We start from the raw sequence: 22,124 nt of genomic DNA on the forward strand, positions 1-22,124 counted from the left end.
GACAGCCAGACCCATTATGTCTCTCTCTTCCTCTCTGTGGCTCTCTTCCTCTTACCGTCTCCCTCTTATCTTGGATCCTTTTGTTTCTCTTTCCTGTTCTATCTCTTCTCTGTTGAATTCTCTCCTTTCTTTCTCCTTCGCCTCTTCTCCTTCGCCTCCCCTCCTCTCCTCCACCACCACAGTTACTCCCTGCAGCCAGCTGCTCTCACACAGACAGATATGCACAACACATGCTCAGCTGACACTCTCCGCCAAATGTGTGTGTGTTTGTGTGCGCAGAGAGAGAGGGAAAGAGGAGCTACGTGGGTGTTGCTTTGTGCAGGAGTTGTCGAAACTCTGAGTCAGCTTCACGCTTTATTTCTTAGTTTTTTGGTGCAGTTTTGTTTCTCCTGCACACGTGTTGTGTTTGCATCAGTGACCCTTCTTCGTGCCGTAGTGGACGCACGGTAAACTCAACACGTGCATGATTTTCCCATTGTGTGCATTTGTGCCTGTGTGTGTTTTTATTTTATTTCTCTCTTCACTGTTTGTGTCTATCTAATCTTACAGAGACTGATGACTATGCCGAGATAGTTGATGAAGAGGACACATACACTATGCCCTCCAGTAAGTAAAATATTTCAATCTTCTCTTCCACTTAACATCTACAAGCAAAAAATATAGTTAAAAAAATATAGTTATTTCTTCTGTTATTCTTCTGTCAAATGCTCAAGCAAACATTCATTTGGTTCTGCTGTGTAATGGCCGAGCATGGTGTGGGTCTTTTCCAAGAAACACACTCACACAGGGAACATGAGAGAAGTTGCATTAAAACCCCAGTTGGTTAGGTAGCGGCTAATCAAATTCAAGCCAGTTTCACCGTCTTATGTAAACAGCTGGAGGTCAGGGAGGCTACAACTCATACTGTGTGGCTCCGCTTGGTTGGACTCACATTACATCTGTCAGATTCATTCCTGTGTTAGTTAAAATAAAAACCCTGAATGTGCTGGTAAGCTTGGCTACAGCCCTGTAAGTAATGGTGGCTTTAGCCCTCTGTTCCAATACATTTGATGTGGATGATTCGGCCATGTGGATGTTTCATGTATTTGATTGCGTGGTCAGCTTTGAAAATGGACTGTGTTCTCCTTTCCTCCCACAGTCTTTTTCTGTCTTTCTCTGTCTGGTTTTATTTGTTTGTCTCTTTTGCTTTTTTGGTCTCCGTCTTTCTTCGACTTCCTCTAAACAGACTTTCTGCAGACATATTTTCCTTCCCTGTGTCTGATGGCGATATGGCGAATCTACTCTTTTAACTGTGGAAGAATCAGCTCAGTTTTTCATTCATTAACTTATTTATTAACTAAACATCTGATTAAGAGTGCAGTGGATCTGTAAATGTGTGTGTGTGTTTGTGTGTGTTATCTGAGCTATTTTCAATCTTAAAGCAGCTGTCTGGCTCTCTCCCCCTCTTCACCCCTCTTTCTTCCTCTTTCTCCCATCGCCAACACAGTCAGCTATGGAGTAGTTGAAGGTAAAACTCCCTGTCTCTCTCTCTCCTGTTCTGTTTCACCAAAATGGCTTAAGATTTGATATTTTTGTTGATATTTTTCTTTGCCAGGAACTTGATTACGTTGCGTGGAAAGATTTTCCTTCCTCATTAATACTTATTAGTGCATCTTCCTGCAAGCTAGTTTGTTCATTTAAGCCTAATAATGCCAGTTGATTAACATCAGTAACAGCTATACAGCATTTTTCAGTAGTTAGAAACCAGTTTTCTGTCTCCATCAGTATCTGGCAAAGAAAAATGCAAAGACTCAAGTTTCCTAATATCCAGATTGTTGTTGACTTGTGGTCGTTGGTGTTTGGTAGAATGCAGTTCATTCGGGTCTGGTGTTGGAAATGAAAGGGAGGGCCAATCCATAAACAATGCAAGATGTTGCTTCATTAATCGTTGAATCAGAATCCTCTGGAGCCAAACAACCTCACAGTATTTGCGTTGTTTATTGGCTTGGTTCTCATTTAGCCGTCGTGTCGGTTATGAGATTTTCATTTGATGATTTATTATCATGGTCGTATATGTTTTTTTTCACTCAGTCATCTGTGGACTTTTTCTCTTTGAAGCAATCGTGAGTTTCTTGCCAGCAAACTGCAGTATGGATAGATTGCAGCGCATTTCCTTGCAGTGGAATGTGTTTCGTTTGCGCTGTTGGCATTTGTGATTTTACTGTTTATCGATCGGTTGAGTCAAACAGCTGAATTTTGTTTAGCCCAGCAGATGAGTAAACTACGGTCTGATAAGTTCCTGATGATCACTGTCCTGCATAAACCTGTTGAACTCAGTGTTTAGTGCATTTTTACTGCAGCTGGTTTGCAGCTGGCAAAACGGACATCGGTAGAAATGTTAAGTGGCTTTTTCAACGTCAAAGTTAAAACGTTGAAGCACGTGGATGTGAGTTACAAATCCATCAGCTTTCATCATGTAAAAAAGTTACTGCAGACACTGCAAATACACTTCAGATCCAGTGCATCATTAAGATTTTGAATATTCCACTCAAAAGCTCTGGGTCCAGCCGTTGATGACATGCACGAGCTTTCCCGGTTTTTTATCTCAGTCAGTGATCCTGTTCAGAACTGCTTGTTTATATGTTTCCCTTCGTCACTGTGTCAGCATACAGGAATAAACAGGAATGATAAACACAGATTTTTATGAACCTTACCGTTTGCTTGCTGTATGGTGGTGGTTTGTAATTTTGTGTGACAGTGTGCATGTCAAAGTGCAGGTTTGTTTAGTTAGAGGTGTTAGAAGAAGAGTATGTAATCTGAATGTACAAGCCTGGCTCAAAAGCTATTTTTCTATATTGTTAATGGTTTCATTTCGTCTAATCTGCAGTGGGTGGGGTTTATCAAAAGGACTTCAAAAATAATTTTAAAGTGTCTTACGAGTATCTTTTACTTACTTTTCTGCAATTAAAACAATTACCTGATATCCAAGTGATCTTCTCCTGGTAAACCTCATCCATGCGGTCTGAGAGAAGCATGTCAATGTGATGGGTCTTTCCAGTGTTTCCATGAAAAAAGCCAGATAAATGTACTTATTTACCTCTTTACACTTGTTCCTCTCTTTTCTTTTCTCCTCCTCTCTCTCAGCACGGGATTATGAGATCCAGAGGGACAGGATAGAGTTAGGCCGCTGCATAGGAGAGGGTCAGTTTGGAGATGTGCACCAAGGAGTCTATAACAGCCCGGTACGTGGAAATACACGCACACACTCACAAAGAGGGCATAGTTTAATGTTTAAGGGAATGGAATACAAGATGCTTGTTGGTTTTCAGTCACAGAAACCTAAAGTGACTGTCATGTCCTTTGCTGTGTGGTGTTTACTCTGTTATCTAGTTAGAATAAACCAGTGTTTTCTCAAGTGTGCAGTCTAACAAGTATGAAGATCAGATTACTTACTGCTTATGATGTTACTCTAAACTGAACATACTGAGTTTGAAAAGTTTGAAAAGTAAATCTTACTCAGGTGTCAGTTGGGGGCTTTCCAGGTTTGTCTGTCGCAGTGCATAGAATAATAGAATCTATGCTATAGATACCAAAATAAATTAACTGTATTATCCATGATCTGCTGACCTGCAGGACAAACCAGCTCTACCTGTCGCCATTAAGACCTGTAAGAACTGTACATCAGACAGCGTCAGAGAAAAGTTCCTACAAGAAGCATGTAAGTCCACTCTGTGTGTGTGTGTGTGTGTGTGTGTGTGTGTGTGTGTGTGTGTGTGTGTGTGTGTGTGTGTGTGTGTGTGTGTGTGTGTGTGTGTGTGTGTGAGAACTTGAAGCATTCGCAAACCATGACTCAGTACTTATGTTAATGCGTCAATGTGTGTGTTTGTTTCACTTGCAGTGACGATGCGTCAGTTTGACCACCCGCACATCGTTAAGCTGATCGGAGTGATCACAGAAAACCCCGTGTGGATCATCATGGAGCTCTGTACTCTGGGAGAGGTATGAATGAGGCTGTGCGGGCAACAGGTCGAGCAGAGTGTGTCACTTCTCGTCAGTGTACTCATGTAAATATTGAGTGTAACTCATGAAGGTTGTCGTCCAGGAGAAGCCTGCCTTAAAAATCATTTTTTGACTTTCTTAAATAAGTGCAAGATCATCACTCCCATCTCTGTCATTACCTCCATCCCCTCTGTCTACAGTTACGTTCGTTCCTTCAGGTGAGGAAGTACAGCTTGGACTTGGCCACTCTCATTCTGTTTGCCTACCAGCTCAGCACAGCACTGGCATATCTGGAGAGTAAACGCTTTGTGCACAGGTACACACACACACACACACACACACACACACACACACACACACACACACACACACACACACACAAGATCACATAGACTGACTGAGGAATAGCTGTGGGTATATGATTGCATGTAATGGATTCACGTTATTGTTACCATGCCAGATATATAGAAGTTCAAACTAATTACCCAGGGCTGATTGAAGATTGATAGGATACTGTCATGTAGTGTTTTGCAGTACCTCCCTCATGTTCTCTGATAGATATTTTGCATCTAAGGAAAGACTATTAACATGTATGATTTAGGCCTAATGACAGCCCACACTGACTTACAGGGACATCGCAGCTCGCAATGTGTTGGTCTCTTCAGTCGACTGTGTGATGCTGGGAGACTTTGGACTGTCACGATACATGGAGGACAGCTCCTACTACAAAGGTAATGACGCACAAGGACACTAAAACCAATACACATGCATACCAAAGCTTTGTGTGATATTATGACCCAGAACATTGAGTGACTAACATTTTAAATGCATCCAAGGCAGTTTTCAGTGACCTGAGACCAGTTTGTTGCCCCTGTAACACTTCTAGTTGAGTGTATGTGACCAACTTTTCTGGTTTTAAGTACTTTACCACCATCAAAAGGTTACATCGGGTACTGCAGTTTATTTTAAGCAACCTATTGCACATGTTGGCATGTTATGAAAACGGTCTCCTTTAAGCCTCTAACCCTCTGAATGTTTGCAAAATTCACCAGAAACCAAATGACAAATTTAATGTAGTTTAAAAAAAAAATCATTCTGTACTTTTGAAGTATCCGTGTTTGTCTTTGTCTCAGCTTCCAAAGGTAAACTCCCCATCAAATGGATGGCTCCTGAATCCATCAACTTCAGAAGATTCACCTCTGCCTCTGATGTCTGGATGTTTGGTGAGTTATGATCATTTGTGTGTGTGTGTGTGTGTGTGTGTGTGTGTGTGTGTGTGTGTGTGTGTGTGTGTGTGTGTGTGTGTGTGTGTGTGTGTGTGTGTGTGTGTGTGTGTGTGTGTCGTGTTAGTTGCTGTTACAGGACTTATATAATTACGGGACATCATCTGAGAAACAGTCCTTCACTACAACACTGTGTCCAACATTTGCTCCTCCTCCTCCCTCTGTAGGCGTGTGCATGTGGGAGATCTTGATGTACGGCATCAAGCCTTTCCAGGGGGTGAAGAACAACGACGTGATTGGCAGAATAGAGAACGGCGAGCGATTGGCTATGCCTCCTCAGTGCCCGCCCACACTCTACAGTTTGATGACCAAATGTTGGTCATATGACCCCAGCAAGCGACCGCGATTCACCGAACTCAAAACACAACTCAGGTGATGAAACGCTTTGTTTTGTCAGTTCGTGCCTGCGTGTGTAATGCATTTATTTTATTTTATATCATTGTTGTATTAAAGGTAATTTGATAAATGATGAAAGTAATGCAAATCCTGGTGGTAAAATGAAAATTCAGGTTGCTCAATGTAAAGGAGCGCTTTGTTTTAGTTTGATGAATCTACGTCACTTAGATTCTTTTCTTTTGTCTTTACTGTTCAGCCTCAATCCTGACACCTTTAGTGGATTTCCCATCAAGAAAATCACAGTAGCCTCTATCATTTTGTATTTTTAGAGCTAGTTTTTCTCCAAATGAAGAAGAAGAATTTTCCTTTGGATTGAATTTCCACCACGCAGAGATGATGCAGCTAGTTTTCCCCACTTTTCCTCAAAAAATGACCTGTTTGGTTTATTTTTCCTGTACTGAGAAATATAAACATGTTGGAGGAATTTTTCTCCTTTTGGTACAAGAGTCTTTTCTTCTCAAGTCACTTTATTCTTCTACTCCACTACAATTCAGAGGGAAATATTGTACTTTTAACGTCACTGTAATTATTACATTGTTGTTGATCTAATGATATAATATATCATACATAGTAGAACACTCACAGCAGCTGTTTTTCTGTATTGAGCACTTTTAATGCTTTAAATGCATTTTGATTACACTTCTTTTATCTTTGTCACATTTTCAATGCAGGACTTTTACTCGTAAATGAGTATTTAAAGTGTTGTATTAGTACTTCTAAAGGATCTCCTCCTTTGCGTATAACTTTTGCAGCACCATACTCGAGGAAGAGAAGCTTCAACAAGAGGAGAGACTACGAATGGAGATGAGGAGACAAGTCACCGTGTCCTGGGACTCTGGAGGGTCTGATGAAGCGCCGCCTAAAGTAAGTCTGAATGAACTCGCTTCTCTCTCATTACACTGTATTTCAGTAACAGTGTTTGTCCTGGCTGACAAACAAGCAAACTGTTATCTTTCTGTCTGCAGCCCAGTCGACCAGGTTACCCCAGTCCTCGTTCCAGTGAAGGCTTCTTCTCCAGCCCCCAACTCAACCACTTCCCGGTACAGCAAACACACACACGTGCAGAATACACGCAAACGCACACAGCTCCTGCTGTGAGGAAACTGTGCTCCTCTGTTCCTTCTCATCCACCGTGGCTGCACCAGTGTTTTCCTCTGCCTCCCAGACATTTTACAACCCTGATTCTCAAAAAGTGGGGACTCTGTGTAAAACCTAAATGAAAACAAAATGCAATCATTTGCAAATGAACTGGAACTGCCCGTGTAGTAATACACTTTATACAATCATGTGTTCCCGTTCTCATGAACTCAGTATTTCAGGAATACTTTGAGGGAATTTCTTCAAATTTGCTGCAAACCTGCACATGGACTCAAGGATGACCTGATTAGATTTTGCCGGTCAAAGGTCACAATTTTGGCCATAACTCAAGAAGTTACATGCTAATTATGACAAATGCCTCAGAAGATAAAAGGATGAAGTGGTGACAGTTTACATCCAAAAGGTCAGCACCATAACTGAGGAACAGAAGGTCAGATTGTGACTATATTTCACATTTGGTCAGATACTGAATTGGTGACACGAATCACCTTGAAACTGGTGATTGTATAGATCATCTGTGCTGCCAGGTTGAAGATGCATGTGAAGCAGCCTCATTGGTTCTGCTTATATTGAGCTTGAGGTGATTATTGTTGCACCGTGTGACGAAGCTCTCTATGAGTCCTCTGTACTCCTTGGTAAAAATAGATTTCACGTTCATCCTGCAGTTCCCCTCCAGCTGTGCAGTACAAGCTACTGTATGTGCAAAGCGTTCTGTTTTTCTCTTTATAAGCAAAACATTTTGCTTCATGTGAACTGACAGTGGCTAATAAAGACAGCGTAATGTCGTTTATCAGGTTCCATATATCTTGCTTTTGCCTATCAAAATGATCTCGGACTCTGACACGTCCAGGTTGAGCGCTGTGGTCACAGTGAAGGTCAAACCGGTGAACTCGGCGTGTTGGTGGTCAGCAGGCGTGTGCTGCATGTGTCACCGTCAGAAAGAGAAATGCGGAGGAAGAGAAAACGAGAGAGACTTTCAGTGCAGTTATTCCTCTCCTCATAAACCGAGCAGACAGCAGGCATTTCCTGTCGTGCTAAAAGCCACACACACACACACACACACACACACACACACACACACTCACAAATCAAAGCCACTCTCCAGCTCTTATGGCAATGAGCTGCTCTTTCTCTCGTCCTTATAAGGAATGTATCATTTTAAGTGCTTTCAAGTGAGAAGAGCATCTATATATTTTGGTAGCATGTGTTATACATCGAACTGAGAGCAGCTGAAGTGCTCTGCCAGAACTCCCATGATTCTTTGAGGCTTTGTGACAAATCAGGTCTTGTTGTTATTGATTGATTTTGATTCCTTGATTATTCACTCTGATTCAGAGAGGAAATATCAGTCAGTTCACATTCTGTAACCCTCAAGTGTTTCGCCCAGTTCTGTTTTCTCCAAAGCCACCCTTTATTTTTAATGTCAGTAACTAACCGCTAACCGAAATTTATGGTTACATTTTATACCAAATGAAGGGAAACAGGGGGAGTCTTTGCTTGATCAGGTGGTGTGTTTGAATATTGTTCATATACACATAAAGCTTAAGAATTTAGTCTTGTGTTATCAAAATGTACATAAAAATATATTTTTTATCATTATTAACCACTTCCTACCTTCTCTGCGCCTCTGCCTGTGCTTCGCTTTCTGTCCACCTCCAGCCGTCAGCCCACGGTGGTGTAGGAGGAGTGGGAGGCAGCTATCCACCAACTGACTCCTGGAATCAACACAGACCTGAACACACTGCACTGTGGAGCCCGAACATGGAGGTGCGTGCACATTCACATAAAAATGTCCCTGAATACAGTCTGAGGATGATAGCTAAGTAATATAACTGTCAGTCCTTCAGTGGCCAGCATATAAAGATGACTGAGGTGATCATGTTGCTGTCCTGAAAAAGACATAAGTCCAGATAAACAAGTTCTGAATTATTTTTATAATGTGACGTAATGTGAAACAACCAGCTGACATTGAAGCACACATGTCCTCTACAGGACGGTGGATGTGTAGGCCATGCTCTGATGGAGGAGAGGCTGATGATGCAGCAGCAGCAGATGGAGGACGACCAGCGGTGGCTGGAGCAGGAGGAGAGCTTCATGGTATTTCACAACATTTATATACAGTCTAAGCTCCTGTTTTCAGTTTTTGTCCCTGGACTATTGCCACGTTATTAGCAAAACATCACTTCCAGTAACAAACGGACACTGAAAGGGAAATTCCAGTATTTTTCAACCAGGTCCTTCAGTGTCTGTGGGTCAGTCTTACACTTTGCACTCACCACCTCTGTTGTAGAGATTTCGGGAAACACTACCCCACAAATAACATTTTTTTTTTCAGGCTAACCAGCAGAATCCCACAAAGTTTTCCAAATGAACTTTCAGCTTTACTGAAATAACTTCACTCACTTGTCTCCATGTCCAACTTAAAGTAAATACAGAAAGTTGCCCCCTCAATTAGCCATTAAGGCTAACTAGCGTTAGCTGCTTCGCAACCAGCACATGCTGGTTTGTTCATGTGTGTGAGGCTGTGGGATGCTGTTTATTCAGTGTTGCTGTACGCTGAGGAAGCAGTGGCTGTTTTGTTATCGTCTTGCAAGGAGATTCAAGAAATCTAAGTGCAATAGCTTATTATCTAATAACCTGAATACTATGCTCATGCAAAGGCAGTTTTCTGTCATTATAGATAAGATTGTGGTGCTACTAATGCAATCGATGCTGAAATATTAAATTGCAAAACCAAGCTTACAGCGCGGCATTTAAGAACAAACATTAAACCTAAAAGCATGCACACAAATAAGAAAGGAAATCTAAAATAGGAGTAATCCAAACCCCTGGATGTTGAAAAAGTGTCATAACCCACAGTCGTCATGGTTGACAGGACGAATCAACATAGACAAAACAGATACTTAGGTGTAAAGATAAAATAATGTAGCTGGTCTGCTCTTTTTCCACTTAGCGCAGCATCTTCATGTGTTTTGCTGTTTCCAGATGAGCTGCAGAATATCTTTGTCAGATCTCTGAACTGGCTCAGTTGCATTTGATTTATCTCATCAGCCAGTGAAACATCCCCCGTAAGGAGCCAAATCACCGCTTTTCAAAACAAGTCTGTTTTTCTTCTCTCTGTGGGTCAGATTGCTTCTCCTCTTGCCTTGATGGGCTGTTTGTTTTTGAGCCAGGTGTGGGAGAGCTGAAAGGCAGAAAGAGAGAAATCCACTGAGATGAGTGATGAGGGATGGGGAGTGATGTCGCCTCTCTTCATCTGTCATTGATCTTGCTGATGAATCTGGTCAGCTTGCCATACTCGCAAGACACATTTATGGCTTCACAGAACAGGAAATCTCTCACGACAGACCTCGCAGACTGAATACCTTATTTGTTATTTAGTAACCACTGGACTTGTTTTTTTTTCCTGACTTAAGTCACCAAATAGCACATTATAGCACATAGCAGTTTTATGGCCCTGACTTTGGACCCTCATGGAAATTTGCAAGTGAAAGGGAGATTCCTTGACAGGGAAGAATAAAATCCCGATACTTGATGGCTTCTTCCATCAGTATACAGACAGCCACATTCCTGACACTTGATACGTCGCAGAGGAACTAATGTGCAACTGCTGCCCAGGGACTGTTTTCCATTCCCCCCTGATGCACCGCCATTGTAAAACCACAAGTTCAGTTCATGCAAACAAGAAAGTCACTGCGGTGAATTCAGAGTTAATCTTGTTTTAATCTCATAATGTCACAGTTCAAGCATTTGAAAATAGAGGGAACTATGCGCTCACTGACAATCAGTTGTGACATTGAGTTAACCACAGACATTTATTGTTTAAGGCAGTGCGGTTTATGTAGCTCTGTGCAGCTGTAGCCTACTGTGTGTTGACTGAGCCCTCCATCACTGTTTAGTGCACTGACAACAGCACAAAAAGCATGCTGCTATGGAGTACCATAACATGACGAGTTGAGAATCCATGAGTATTGTCAGTACATGTTACTTCATACTTCTCTAAATTTCAGAGGGACTCATTGTACTTTCTATTTCAAAGCAAATGATAAAGCTATAAACTACTAATTGTATTAGTTTCGATACATTACTAGAAACTACCCAACAGCATATAAAGTAGTTGGAATGAGCTTTAAATGGTGATTACATAACAATGCATCAGTCATGATAGTGCAGTATTATTAGACATATAGATATAATACAATCTGCTGCTCAATGAGTACAACACTGAGCATTTGTACCAAAGTAAAATTTCAGGATTTTCACTTGTAGTACAGTATTTTTACATTGAGGTATTAATACTTTTACTCAAGTGGAAGATCTCAGAACTTCTGCTACCATCACAGAGTACTGTCTGAAGTGCAGAAGTAAGTTGTACCTGTGAAATATGCAAATGAACTTGAAAAGAGGATCAACAGGAGAATGAAGGAGAATTAAAGCAAAAACCAGAAGAGAGCAGGAACGTTAGGCCTGAAAAGAAAGAGATGGAAGTTTGTGAGGAGGAACAGGAGGAGGGAGAAAGGAAGTGGGATTGGCAAGAGCCATGGAGAGGGTGGAACGAACAAGGAGTCACCCATCAGGGAGAGAGAGACAGAGAGAGGAGAAACAGAGGGAGATGCAGAGAGATGGAAAAAGTGGGAGGGAGAAACAGACTGAGGGAGAGGAACAGAGAGGAGAGTGAGGCGTTTGGATCTTTTCTCTCCAGGATTTTGTCTCTGTGGCTCAGTGGAGCTTTTCCTCCTCTGGAAAAACTTTCTCTCTTCCTCTGTCTGTCCTCTCCTCCCCCTCCATTCTTCTCTGACTCACTTTTTCTGTCCTCCTCAGTGCATTTCTCTCAGTCTCTGCACCATCTTCTACATCCTTAGTTTCCTCTCTGTCTCCCAGTCTCTCTGCTCTCTCCGTCCTTCCCTTTATCAGTCCTTCTCTCTCCATGTCTTAAAGTTTGTCTCCGCTTCCATCTCTCATACTTTCTGTCCCTATCTCCGCCCTTCTTTCGATGGCCTCCACCCTCTGCTTTCCTCCTCCCGTCTTCTTCGACCTCTGTTCTCCCAGGATGCATCTCTTCAAGGCGTGCTTCACCAAAACGGTACTGAAACGGAAAGAGAGAGGGAGTCTGGAGTCATGCTTGGTTTTAGTGGTGCAAATGTGGACATTATTTTGTAATGTTGCTGCTTCCTGTAGACAAGCAGGCTGTCATGAAGATGATGGTGATGGAAAAATCACAAACCACTGCAGGTCATACCGGTGGAATTTAACTTGTGCCAAATGCTTGAGTTGGTTGATAATGCATTTTTCTGTTGAAATGTGGTGTTTGGTCAGGAGAGCATAGCTATGGCTGTTGTTATTTCTGCAACCTGCAGAAGTCAGTGGTGACTTTTGGTATCCTTGTGTTACTTATTTTGAAATTAATTTTACAGTAATGGAAACTTCTGCAAAAGGGATGCTTATTTGTGGTGTATATTTATTTCAAATATCTTCATTAAATGTGTCTTTCTGTCTCTTACCTGCAGAAGACAGAGTCCAGAAACAGCAGAGGAAGCATTGACAGAGAGGACGGCACACTACAAGCACCGGTGAGTCACTGTGTGTGTGTTTGTTTACACTTACATTGACAAAGGGCTGGTAGTGAGTTAGTTAGTTAGAGACAGATTAAGAAATGAGAAGAAGAAGAGTGAGGCAGAGGAAGAGTATTCAGTCAGACAGACAGACCGACAGACAGAGAGAGGAAATGCAGAGTCTGGGAGAAAGAAAGTATTTCTGTGTGAGTGCCAGAGAGGGTACTGCCTACACACCAACCACATGACCACAGAGGGCTCATGGGAACTATAAACCCAGAAGCACTGCACAGTCCCATTTTACTGTAAATGTGAGTTACAGTGTCCTAAAGCGAAGACATTAACCTTATCATCTCCACACTGTATCAGCTGTAATTGTAGCTGAGTCGAGACTTTGCTCTTGGGAAATGTGAAATCAGTATTACGTTAACTTTTTGCCTCTTATTCAAGAAGTTTGTCGCCTTCAGTGATCATGAAGACATGAAAGTTTGCATACCATTAACCTGCTGTGTCTGTGTTTGTCTCTGCTCAGGGTGGAAGCCAACATATCTACCAGCCTGTAGGGAAACCAGGTGAGAGAACTCATAAACTGATCATGTTAAATTAGGATCAGTATAGATGCAAAAAGTACAATACTTAACTGAAATGTAGAAGAGTAGAAGTTCAAAGTAGCTTTGAATGGAAAAACTTAAGTACAAAAAGTACAAAAACCTTAAAACTGTGTTTAGGTATAGTACTTGAGTAAATGTATGTAGTCACATACTTTCCACTGCTGCATGCCAACATAAAGTACCTGTTTCATACTTTCTCCATACTCTATTCCCATAATCCTAGCAATGCTAACACACTCCATACTGATGACACTGGGATTAGTTAGCACGTTAGCATACTACATATGGTGCTATTATATTCCTTTTCTTTTCAGAACATGTGGCTCCTCCTAAGAAACCGCCCCGCCCTGGAGCTCCTGGTCACCCAGGCAACCTGGCCAGTCTCAGCCCGGTAGACAGCTACAATGAGGGGGTCAAGGTATATATACACACATACATATGCTAAAACCTAAAAAAAAGGACAAAACACATCAGAGCTGTGAACAGTTAATCTTCCAGAAATACAGGATTTATTCCCCAGCGTAAAAACGATCAGAAGCAGCTGATTAAACCTCTGCTCTCATTTAGCCTCTTTCATTCATGGAAGTCTGGCCCTTCTGTATTTTATTGTGTTGATCGTCAGCGCTGTTTGGCATTGATGGGATGCATGCTGTGGTTGGCTTTGGCCTAATGTGCTGTCCCTCTTCTCTCCCCCTTTGCTCCTCCTCCCCCCCCTGTCATTAACATCCATGCATTCATTCTTTTTGTTTCCCTTGTTGCTCCTTCTCCTGCATTTCTGACCTGTTATCCTGCCTCCATCTATCCACTGATCAACCTGTCAAACCCCTTCCCATCCCTTCATGACCTGCACACCCCAATCCCCTACAACCTCCTTTCTGTCAAACCCCCTTCCACCCAACCACACCCCTCTCCCATCGCCTAAACCTCCCAATAGCCGTGGAGGGTAAGATGATCTTTGTGTGTGTGTGTCTGTCATCATTGTAGAGCTAGTTAGCTTATAGTTACCATTATTAGCACGGGGAGCTTTCTGAAGCTCTCTGAACTGTAGTCACTTCATGGCTTCCATTGCATCTTTAGATGTTACAGTTAAAGTAATGTAGGTAATAGTTTGATCTTAGAAGAAGCATCCACCCAAAATGTATATTAATTTGATGTTGTTCCTCCGAAGAAGTGACGCTGTGAAGAGATTCTTCATTTGAATCAAGCTCTCTGCTGAGCTCTTTCTCATTAAAGGGGTGGCCTCCATATCACTTCAGCCGTGCTTTAATTAAGCAGCCACATTGGTGTCTGCAGCACACCATTTAAAAGAAGTTTTGTGAACATTGATTAAACCTGCATTAAGGGATTTCTGACCACTGGGGGCCAGAAAGACAAAAACAAACTGTGAACAGTCAGCGGGTACACAGAGCTTCACCCTTTCATCACATTACGCTAAATCATTTAACAGCTGTGTAAAAACATGTGCTTAATGCAGGTTGAACTTTGAGTCTGTTGTAGACAACTGACCCTGTGTGTCCTGTCATCACACTGTACTAACAACCTACACACTGCTCTGTCATTGTAGAAAAGTATGTGGTGTGTGCAATAGGTAGAAATGCATGTAGGCAGAAATAACAACCCGAGGCTCGTGTGTGTGCGTGTGAGAGAGGGAGAGGGTGTGTAAATCTAGTCAGATACTGCCTCCTAGTGTTGTGTCTGGCTAACTACAGTCTCCTACATTGACCCTTGCAGCTTTTAAATATAAATTGTAATACAGTTTCTATTTTAAAGATTTACGTAATTATATTACAAGAATGTTGTTTTCACTGGCTCACTGTAACTCATCCTACTTTTCACCGGTCCAGTTGCAGCCTCAGGAGATCAGCCCGCCCCCCACCGCCAACTTGGATCGTTCTAATGACAAAGTGTATGAGAACGTGACAGGATTGGTGAAAGCTGTGATTGAGATGTCCAATAGGATTCAGCCTGCAGCCCCAGAGGAGTACGTCCCGATGGTCAAGGTAGGATCGGTACCTAAACATCATGTTAGCTTCAAGTGTTCTAATGCAACAGTTATTCTAATGTTTCGAGACACACGCTGAAGATCCGTCATCAGCAGCAGGTTTAAGAGTGCATATTTGTACTGAAGACTGATGGCACAATGTGTGTGTGTTTGTCAGGAGGTGGGTCTGGCACTGAGGACTCTGCTAGCAACGGTGGACGAGACACTTCCTGTGCTGCCAGCCAGCACACACAGAGAGGTAAATATGTACACACACACAGTTCTACACTAAAGGTAAAATCACTGGGAAAATCCTGATGGTGATGACTCTAGTATTCAAATTTCTGTGTTGTTTCTGTGCAGTTCATTAGACATATGCTCGTTTTTATATATGGAGACATATATAACACACATATGCTGCGCAAGATTTCATATATTTAATGCACATATAATGCATTAAAGACATTATGGCATTCTCCTTCTTCCTCTTTGGAAATTGTCGTATTGACATTTTGTTTATGTCACCGCAGATTGAGATGGCCCAGAAGTTGTTGAATTCAGATCTGGCCGAGTTAATATCAAAGATGAAACTGGCCCAGCAGTACGTCATGACGAGGTGGGTGAACATACCCTTCATCACTGATAGCCATGGCTTACGACTTATTTCACAGCAGGGGTGACACGGCAAATGTTTTCTGTGTTCTTTTCAGTTTACAGAAGGACTACAAGAAACACATGCTAATGGCAGCTCACGCCCTCGCTGTCGACGCCAAGAACCTGCTGGATGTCATCGACCAATCACGACTCAAGATGATCAGGATTTAATTAAGTCGAAGGGGGCCGGCGGCCGCCAGTTTCCGTTGCTGTGGAGACGGAGGGTGCAGTAGCTCTTAGCCAGTCACAGAGAGGAGAACATTTGGATGGATATCAGTTACGGACGGAGGACAAAATGAACTGATGGACAGCAGACGTGACTGAAACAATCAGCTCCCTCAAACATTCATCGCTTTCCTTTTTCTCTCTGGCGACGGTCAAGTTTTGGTCAATATCGTGTCGTTTTGTACTCTTGTTGCATTATTTGCTTTTGTATCCAGAGAAACGCTCTTCTCCTCCCCCATCACGTATATCCTCAAAGGTGAGTTTTTAAAGAATCAGCTGTTACTACTTTTTAAATCTTTCCGTGAATCAAACAAAGGTTTAAGAGGCTCGCTTGAAGGACTGCAAAGATATTTTGGTGAATGGACGCACCGGAATCTGTCACATGAACACGACTAACACACACTCCACGTATGCAGGATGTAACAACTGGAACTGAAGAGCCAGGATGAGGAGGATGATGAAGATGATATGATAATGTTGTTAAAACATTCTTTTATATCATTATTAATTATTATAATTACTATTTTCAGCCTTGACTCTTACAGTATGTCTCTATATGTCAGTTTTTCAGTCTTCCTCTCGAGAATTGTATGGGCAAAAGTTATAGATTTACAGCTCCTCATAAATGTCATATTTTCATCTGTGTTTCTCATCTTCTCCTCTCTAGATCTCTTTATCTCAGGCATCAAGGGATGGCATGAAAAATTAAATATGAAAAGCTGAATTGTGAAGAACAAATTAAATGTCACAGGCCACTTTTTTAAGTTAACTTGCATAGTAAATATACAAAGAAGCTATATTTTTAACACGTTTCTGAGGCATGAATTGTTAGTGAATAAGGGAGAGGGATGAACGAGGGGGGAAGTGAAGGGAGAGAGGTGGAGGAAGGGTGGATTTGAGCTACAATGGAGGAGCTAAACCTGTGCCAAATGACCTGCAATTGACTAAAAAGGAACATTACACTCAGAATGCTCCGAAATTGGTTCACCCAATAATTCAAGAACAATTCTCGCTGCAACTCACCTGTTATCAGTTTCTTCAAAAATGTAAAAATCATGTTGGTTACATAATTGCTTTCTTTTGTGTTGTTGCATCTGTCATGTTGTGAATTCCTCCTGTCCTATTTATCTTCTCATAAATGTTCACTGAACAAGATGCAGTGCAGGTTTTCAGTTACACCCTCTTTAACGAATTTCCTTCAGTTTGGTCGATCCAGGAATTAAATATTTTGGGACTTATTTTTCCAGAAGTTCTAGTTCATGATCAGAGTAGAATTCATTAGCAGGTGAATTACAGCTGCACTTTAATTTACATCTAACTGGACTGAAAGATAATTGGCCCTTTCATCATCACTTGTTTTATGGCTGCATACCTACATACTGAAAAAAAACAGGCAGATACACACCCAAAAAAACTACAGTACGGGTTGGTGGACAGCATGAAGCACAGGCCTTTCCGTGCAATTTATTATCTAACTTGTCCAGCAGCATTTGCTCTTAATCACTCCTCCACCAGTCCTCCTGTTTTCCTTCCCTGTCTTTCTACCTCCCTCCACTGGAGTTATTTATACCTTTTATTCCCTCTCTTCTCCTGCTGTGTCACCTCCATATTTCTACTTTTTCTCCCCGTCTTACCACCCCTCCCTTCAGCTCCATCTTCCTCTCCTCCCTCTCTGATTCTCTCTCCATTCCACTGGTCCCTCTCCCCTGAGGTGAGCAGTATTCTCAGGAAGGAGTCACATGTACAGTTGCTAAAACAAGCAAATAAAACACTGTTATCATTAAAGAAATAATACGTGAGTCTGATTCTTTTAAGTGTGTCTGTCCCTAATCTCATGCTCTCTGGCTAATATTGTATGTGATGTGTGTATTAGAAGGTGTCAAACCACCAATTTCAAGTGGTTTAAATGCAGGATACAGTTTAGATTTACTCACCGGGGATCATAGGCGTAAATCTCTTGATGGACAGTAGTTATTTTAATACAAAATTAATAAATTGTGCATTATTTTATATATTTAAATCAGAAAATAAACAACAACACCAAAAAAAAACAAACAACAACAACAAACGTTTCAATCTGACCAACCCTCCCCTGCAGAAAACTTGGTTGCGCCCAACCCAGACTCGCCACTCGCTGTTCTTCGGTTCACGGTTAGACGTGTCGAGCAGCAAGAGCAGAAATTAAGGAAGTGGCGAAACAACAATTTAAGATTGTTGACGGGTAGGGTCAACAAGCAAAAAGAAAGAAAACCTCCGTCCAAAAGCAGGTATGCTACTGTAACGGCCTAAACACTCACAAGTCCAATAACTAAATATTTTTTGTTTGCTGTTGAACTGTTAACTAACGTTAGCTGGTTTTGGTAGTTTGCTAGCATTTGGCTAAAATGAGGTAAATTAGCTAACGGGAGGGTGGTCTGAATGGGTCAGGACATGGTTGATTTGAAAACTTGTCGGGTATTTGGTAATTCCCTATGTTGTAAAACATGATATCGTGTGTGTGCTATGTACTCCACCCCTGGACTTTCTGAAATGGGATGAACTCTCAGCCCCTTCGATGTTTAACCCAAAGTGCCGGGGAACCATAAATATTTATGAAAACAGACTAAAACACGACTGCACAGTTTATGGTCGGCCTTAACACCTTAACTAGACTGTTGAGCGTCAAAGTTCAACTTCAGAATTGTAGTCTGATAAAACTCATAGGCTCTTTCTGAAGCTTTTGACTAAAAGCGTTTGAAGCGGTCAAAAGTGCATAAATGTGTTTCCGCCCGGTTTCGAACCGGGGACCTTTCGCGTGTGAGGCGAACGTGATAACCACTACACTACGGAAACTGATGATGGAGACTTTTGGTGGGATGTTACCCTTATTGTTGAGATGTGAAGATTGTTGAATTTTACTTTAAGCAGCACGTTTTATTGTAGGCCGACAGGGTTTGCACTTTGCAAGACTTTAAAGACGAGTTTTATCATTCGTTGCAAAAATGAAAAATCCTCATCTAAAATTGTCCTGGGAAAGCCTCCTCAATTATGTAGAAAAATCCTTCACTGTCCAGATGGTCCAAAGACCCTATTCTTGTTTTATGGAGCTGACAGCATTTACTCTAAGGATACATTACACTAACTCTTTGCTTATTTTACAACTCGTCCACTTACTTTGCTGTCCTCACTGTGCCTTACAAATGGTGGAATATAGTAGCTACTGGCATGAAACATTTTTCCAATCAGGCTCACAGAAGAAATCCTGACAAAACACAACTATTACTATCCACCACTTACGCCTGACTGTTATTTGCTGCTACACACAAAAAATTGCACTTGGCTGATGTCCACTTAAGTTCAGGGTTCATTGTCACAGACTCCTGTAATGTCAAGTCTGTTACTGGAAACAGTTAAATGTCTTAGTAGTGACAGGGGATGTTTGTGTCAGTAACAGAGTCTACATCATGTGGGAGAACAAAGAGTCAGAGAAAGCCACGTTCATTTTTGTAGTTTTATTGTGTTTTCTTACAAAAACAACTGTTTTAATCAAAGAGACCGAAGCCCATGTCATCATCGGACTCCTCAGACTCTTCCTTCTTCTCCTCTTTCTTCTCCTCCTCCTTGGCTGTAGGGGTAAATGAGAAAGGTTATGGTTAAAGTCCAAGATGCAGGCTGCTCAATATAGCCTCTACAGTCAAACTCAGAGACTACGACAAGAACCAAGATCAATTGAGTCCAGTCTTTGAGAGGCACTATTAGATAATGAGACTAATATTATTCACATCATTACATTACATATATCCTTTTAGTGCTGTAACACGAACACTGAAGTATCTAGTATTTGATGATTAAGCCTATCTGTGTAGTTACCTGGGGCGTCACCAGCAGCAGCAGCAGCTCCAGCAGCGGCAGCTCCAGCTGGAGCTCCACCTCCGGCTCCAACGTTGCAGATCAGACTGCCGATGTCAACGCTGGTAAGAGCCTACAAAATGACAACATTCACAGGTTAAGAGCCACTTCATTCACATGTATAGGGCTTACACTGTGAAGTGATGCACAAACCGACATAATTAGGTGTAACACTATTATTCTTATGCAGCGCAAGTTGGACTGGACTTTAAATTTGTGTTGACAACTTAAGCCGAGCAGTACAAATTTGAAATCCTGTCAGTCAAATCCTTTACACAAACCCATTAGTGTTTTACCTACTAGTGTTTGTCATTTTCATTGACATAAACCGTCAGCAACACAAACAGCGACTAGTGATTGCTCACTTCACAACATGCTATGCCAGAAACAGCCTCTCTAAACTTTCAACTTCACTTTACTGTGCAATATATGCGATCAATACTGGATTAGGAATACTTTTAATGTTGCACCTAATTCAGAATTTCTTCCTGTATTTATACAACTGAGGCTCATCCTCATCTTCAGCCGCTTATCCGGGTTCGGGTCGCGGGGGCAACAGCTTCAGCAGCTGAGGCTAAAACGGATTAATTCTCTCAGACATGACTAACATCTCTGGTTGCATGTGACAGCAAAAGAAAGCCACAGAGCCCAAGATGACCAAACAGTGGAGGATAAGAGAATATACTCCAGATTTTAGAGAAGTAATAACAACTATGTGTTGACAAAGTGTGTGTGTGTGTGTGTGTGTGTGTGTTTTCTCTCACCTTGGCAAACAGACTTGGCCAGAAGGGCTCCACGACGACTCCAGCAGCCTTGATCAGAGCATTCAGCTTGTCCTCCTACAGACACAAAACAGTGATTACTACAGCATCCGTAAGTAACTAGTACAGGCTTGATGCAACTTATCAGCACACACATTATAAGTCAGGAGCAGGGCAAGTTTTCTTTTACTGTTTCACATGAATTTGTCTTATTTTTCCACATATGTCAAGTAACGAGGTAGTTATGCTTGTTTGATGAGAGGGAGGCTGAATAGCTGTTTTGCTATATTAACTGGTTCCTCTTATTCTAAATGTGAGGATTTGCTGCCATTTTCTTCACTGTGATTATAAATTTATCTGCCTTAGGTGTTCATTACTACCACATTAGGATCATCACATTATCTCACATGTGGTCCTGAGTTATGCTGCGGTTTGCACATCCTATTCATGAGCATCCAGCATCCACGTGTATCAGGTGTTTCTGAATAACGTCAGACAAATAATGAGAGCTTCATGATGAATTAAAGAAGGCAGACATTCACTAGTGTGGTTATAAGTAGTAGATAACTAGTCCACTTTCCGCTGTGTTAACCTTCGGACAAGAAAAACATGGTGTATAGTTGAGGAGATAAATTAGCATAGCATTGGCTAGCACCTGTCAAACACTTGTCTACAATTTCAGCTCTCTGTGTTTAAGACATGTGGCGACTGACAACAACTTCAATCACATCATACACATTTAACCCATCATAGTCACAACGCAGACAAGAGGTGAGCTGGTACATAAACGTGGCCTTATGATAGCTAGCAACACGCATGCCGCCATTTTTGCCCGAAAGATGAGACTGATTGGACGCTTTAACACCGTAACATATTTTGGCAGATACATTACTATCGCTGTTTGTCAGTGGAGTTGTTATTCTCTCAGGTTTATAATTTTGTGTTTTCATTGCAAGCGAAATATGACCGCAAGTCTAAGTATCAGCTCAGTTGCCGGTTGTAGCCCGGCACACTTACGGTGACGGTGACTTCATCGTCGTGGAGGATCAGAGCGGAGTAAATGCAGGCGAGCTCGGACACAGAGGCCATTGTAGATGTTGTGTTTTATATTTATAGCGTTGGATGCCTAAATTTGAGGGTGCTAGTCGCCGGATTGAGGGCCTTAGCTTCGGATGAAGAACCAAGCACCTTAGGCACGTTAACTTCCTACACCGGAAAAGGAAAGACAGAGGGCGGGATCTTGATATATATACTGTGCGTAGAGATGCGTTACTGGAACGTCAGGACGTACACAAAGTGACGACAGACGTACTCCACATCTTTCTGCTCAATTTCATACAGTTACAGAAAACAAAATCCTCTTTTAATATAGCCGATTTTTGTTTTTATTTTGATATACTTGTTATTGTGTTTATTCAAGTAAAAAGCTATTACATTATGTCATCTTTATATATTCATTGTATCTTTTCTCTCTATCTAAGTTTCAATTAATCTGAATAGATGCATCTTAAGTTGGATGCTAGTCAGTATTATGTACCAAAGATGTGAATATGTACATGTGATGCACTTTATCATAACCTCTGGATGGAGGTACCAGATGTTTGGAAAATCTACACTACTCTAGTCTATATGCATATTTTGTGTAGTTCCCGAAACTAGTATTACTTAGAACAAAACCTCAGAAGAATATGTACAGT

The 22,124-nt window shown here is 41.6% G+C and overlaps 2 protein-coding genes and 1 non-coding gene across 9 annotated transcripts in view; 1 reads left to right on the forward strand and 2 right to left on the reverse strand.

Moving 5' to 3' along the window:
• The window catches only part of ptk2aa (protein tyrosine kinase 2aa), a 56,905-nt gene extending 39,343 nt beyond the window's left edge, over positions 1-17,562 (forward strand). For 5 of the 7 annotated variants that reach the window (XM_070984367.1, XM_070984368.1, XM_070984365.1 and 2 more), the window contains 20 exons: positions 550-606; positions 1,487-1,507; positions 3,124-3,221; positions 3,613-3,697; positions 3,878-3,978; positions 4,179-4,294; positions 4,609-4,709; positions 5,112-5,201; positions 5,429-5,633; positions 6,410-6,521; positions 6,623-6,697; positions 8,415-8,522; positions 8,748-8,852; positions 12,263-12,325; positions 12,840-12,879; positions 13,233-13,336; positions 14,763-14,918; positions 15,078-15,158; positions 15,430-15,515; positions 15,610-17,562. In XM_070984367.1, the coding sequence (XP_070840468.1) occupies positions 550-606; positions 1,487-1,507; positions 3,124-3,221; positions 3,613-3,697; positions 3,878-3,978; positions 4,179-4,294; positions 4,609-4,709; positions 5,112-5,201; positions 5,429-5,633; positions 6,410-6,521; positions 6,623-6,697; positions 8,415-8,522; positions 8,748-8,852; positions 12,263-12,325; positions 12,840-12,879; positions 13,233-13,336; positions 14,763-14,918; positions 15,078-15,158; positions 15,430-15,515; positions 15,610-15,724 (1,919 nt within the window). In that variant the 3' untranslated portion in view covers positions 15,725-17,562. The remainder of the gene's footprint in view (positions 1-549; positions 607-1,486; positions 1,508-3,123; positions 3,222-3,612; positions 3,698-3,877; positions 3,979-4,178; positions 4,295-4,608; positions 4,710-5,111; positions 5,202-5,428; positions 5,634-6,409; positions 6,522-6,622; positions 6,698-8,414; positions 8,523-8,747; positions 8,853-12,262; positions 12,326-12,839; positions 12,880-13,232; positions 13,337-14,762; positions 14,919-15,077; positions 15,159-15,429; positions 15,516-15,609) is intronic. The other 2 variants (XM_070984363.1, XM_070984364.1) reach the window with 1 other exon arrangement.
• A 975-nt stretch (positions 17,563-18,537) lies between these two features.
• trnav-cac (transfer RNA valine (anticodon CAC)) lies at positions 18,538-18,610 on the reverse strand. Its single transcript has one exon. It is a non-coding gene; the product is annotated as a tRNA-Val (tRNA).
• A 644-nt stretch (positions 18,611-19,254) lies between these two features.
• rplp1 (ribosomal protein lateral stalk subunit P1) lies at positions 19,255-21,648 on the reverse strand. Its single transcript, XM_070984801.1, has 4 exons — positions 21,445-21,648; positions 20,431-20,505; positions 19,628-19,739; positions 19,255-19,382 (listed from the first exon to the last, which is right to left on the reverse strand). Exons 1-4 carry the CDS (start codon positions 21,514-21,516, stop codon positions 19,300-19,302), a joined length of 342 nt encoding a protein of 113 aa, XP_070840902.1. The 5' UTR covers positions 21,517-21,648; the 3' UTR covers positions 19,255-19,299.
• Between the last annotated feature and the right edge of the window lie 476 nt (positions 21,649-22,124).

The sequence above is a fragment of the Chaetodon trifascialis genome, chromosome 17 (assembly GCF_039877785.1).
Source record: "Chaetodon trifascialis isolate fChaTrf1 chromosome 17, fChaTrf1.hap1, whole genome shotgun sequence".
Taxonomy (NCBI): domain Eukaryota; kingdom Metazoa; phylum Chordata; class Actinopteri; order Chaetodontiformes; family Chaetodontidae; genus Chaetodon; species Chaetodon trifascialis.

What these genes read in the sequence shown, in the direction of transcription:
- rplp1 (XM_070984801.1), bottom strand. Translation starts at nt 21,516, where the DNA reads ATGGCCTCTGTGTCCGAGCTCGCCTGCATTTACTCCGCTCTGATCCTC. An exon ending in GGCCAAGTCTGTTTGCCAAG is followed by an intron (nt 19,740 to 20,430) that starts GTGAGAGAAAAC and finishes GTCATTTTGTAG; the next exon opens with GCTCTTACCAGCGTTGACAT. An exon ending in TGCTGCTGGTGACGCCCCAG is followed by an intron (nt 19,383 to 19,627) that starts GTAACTACACAG and finishes TTACCCCTACAG; the next exon opens with CCAAGGAGGAGGAGAAGAAA.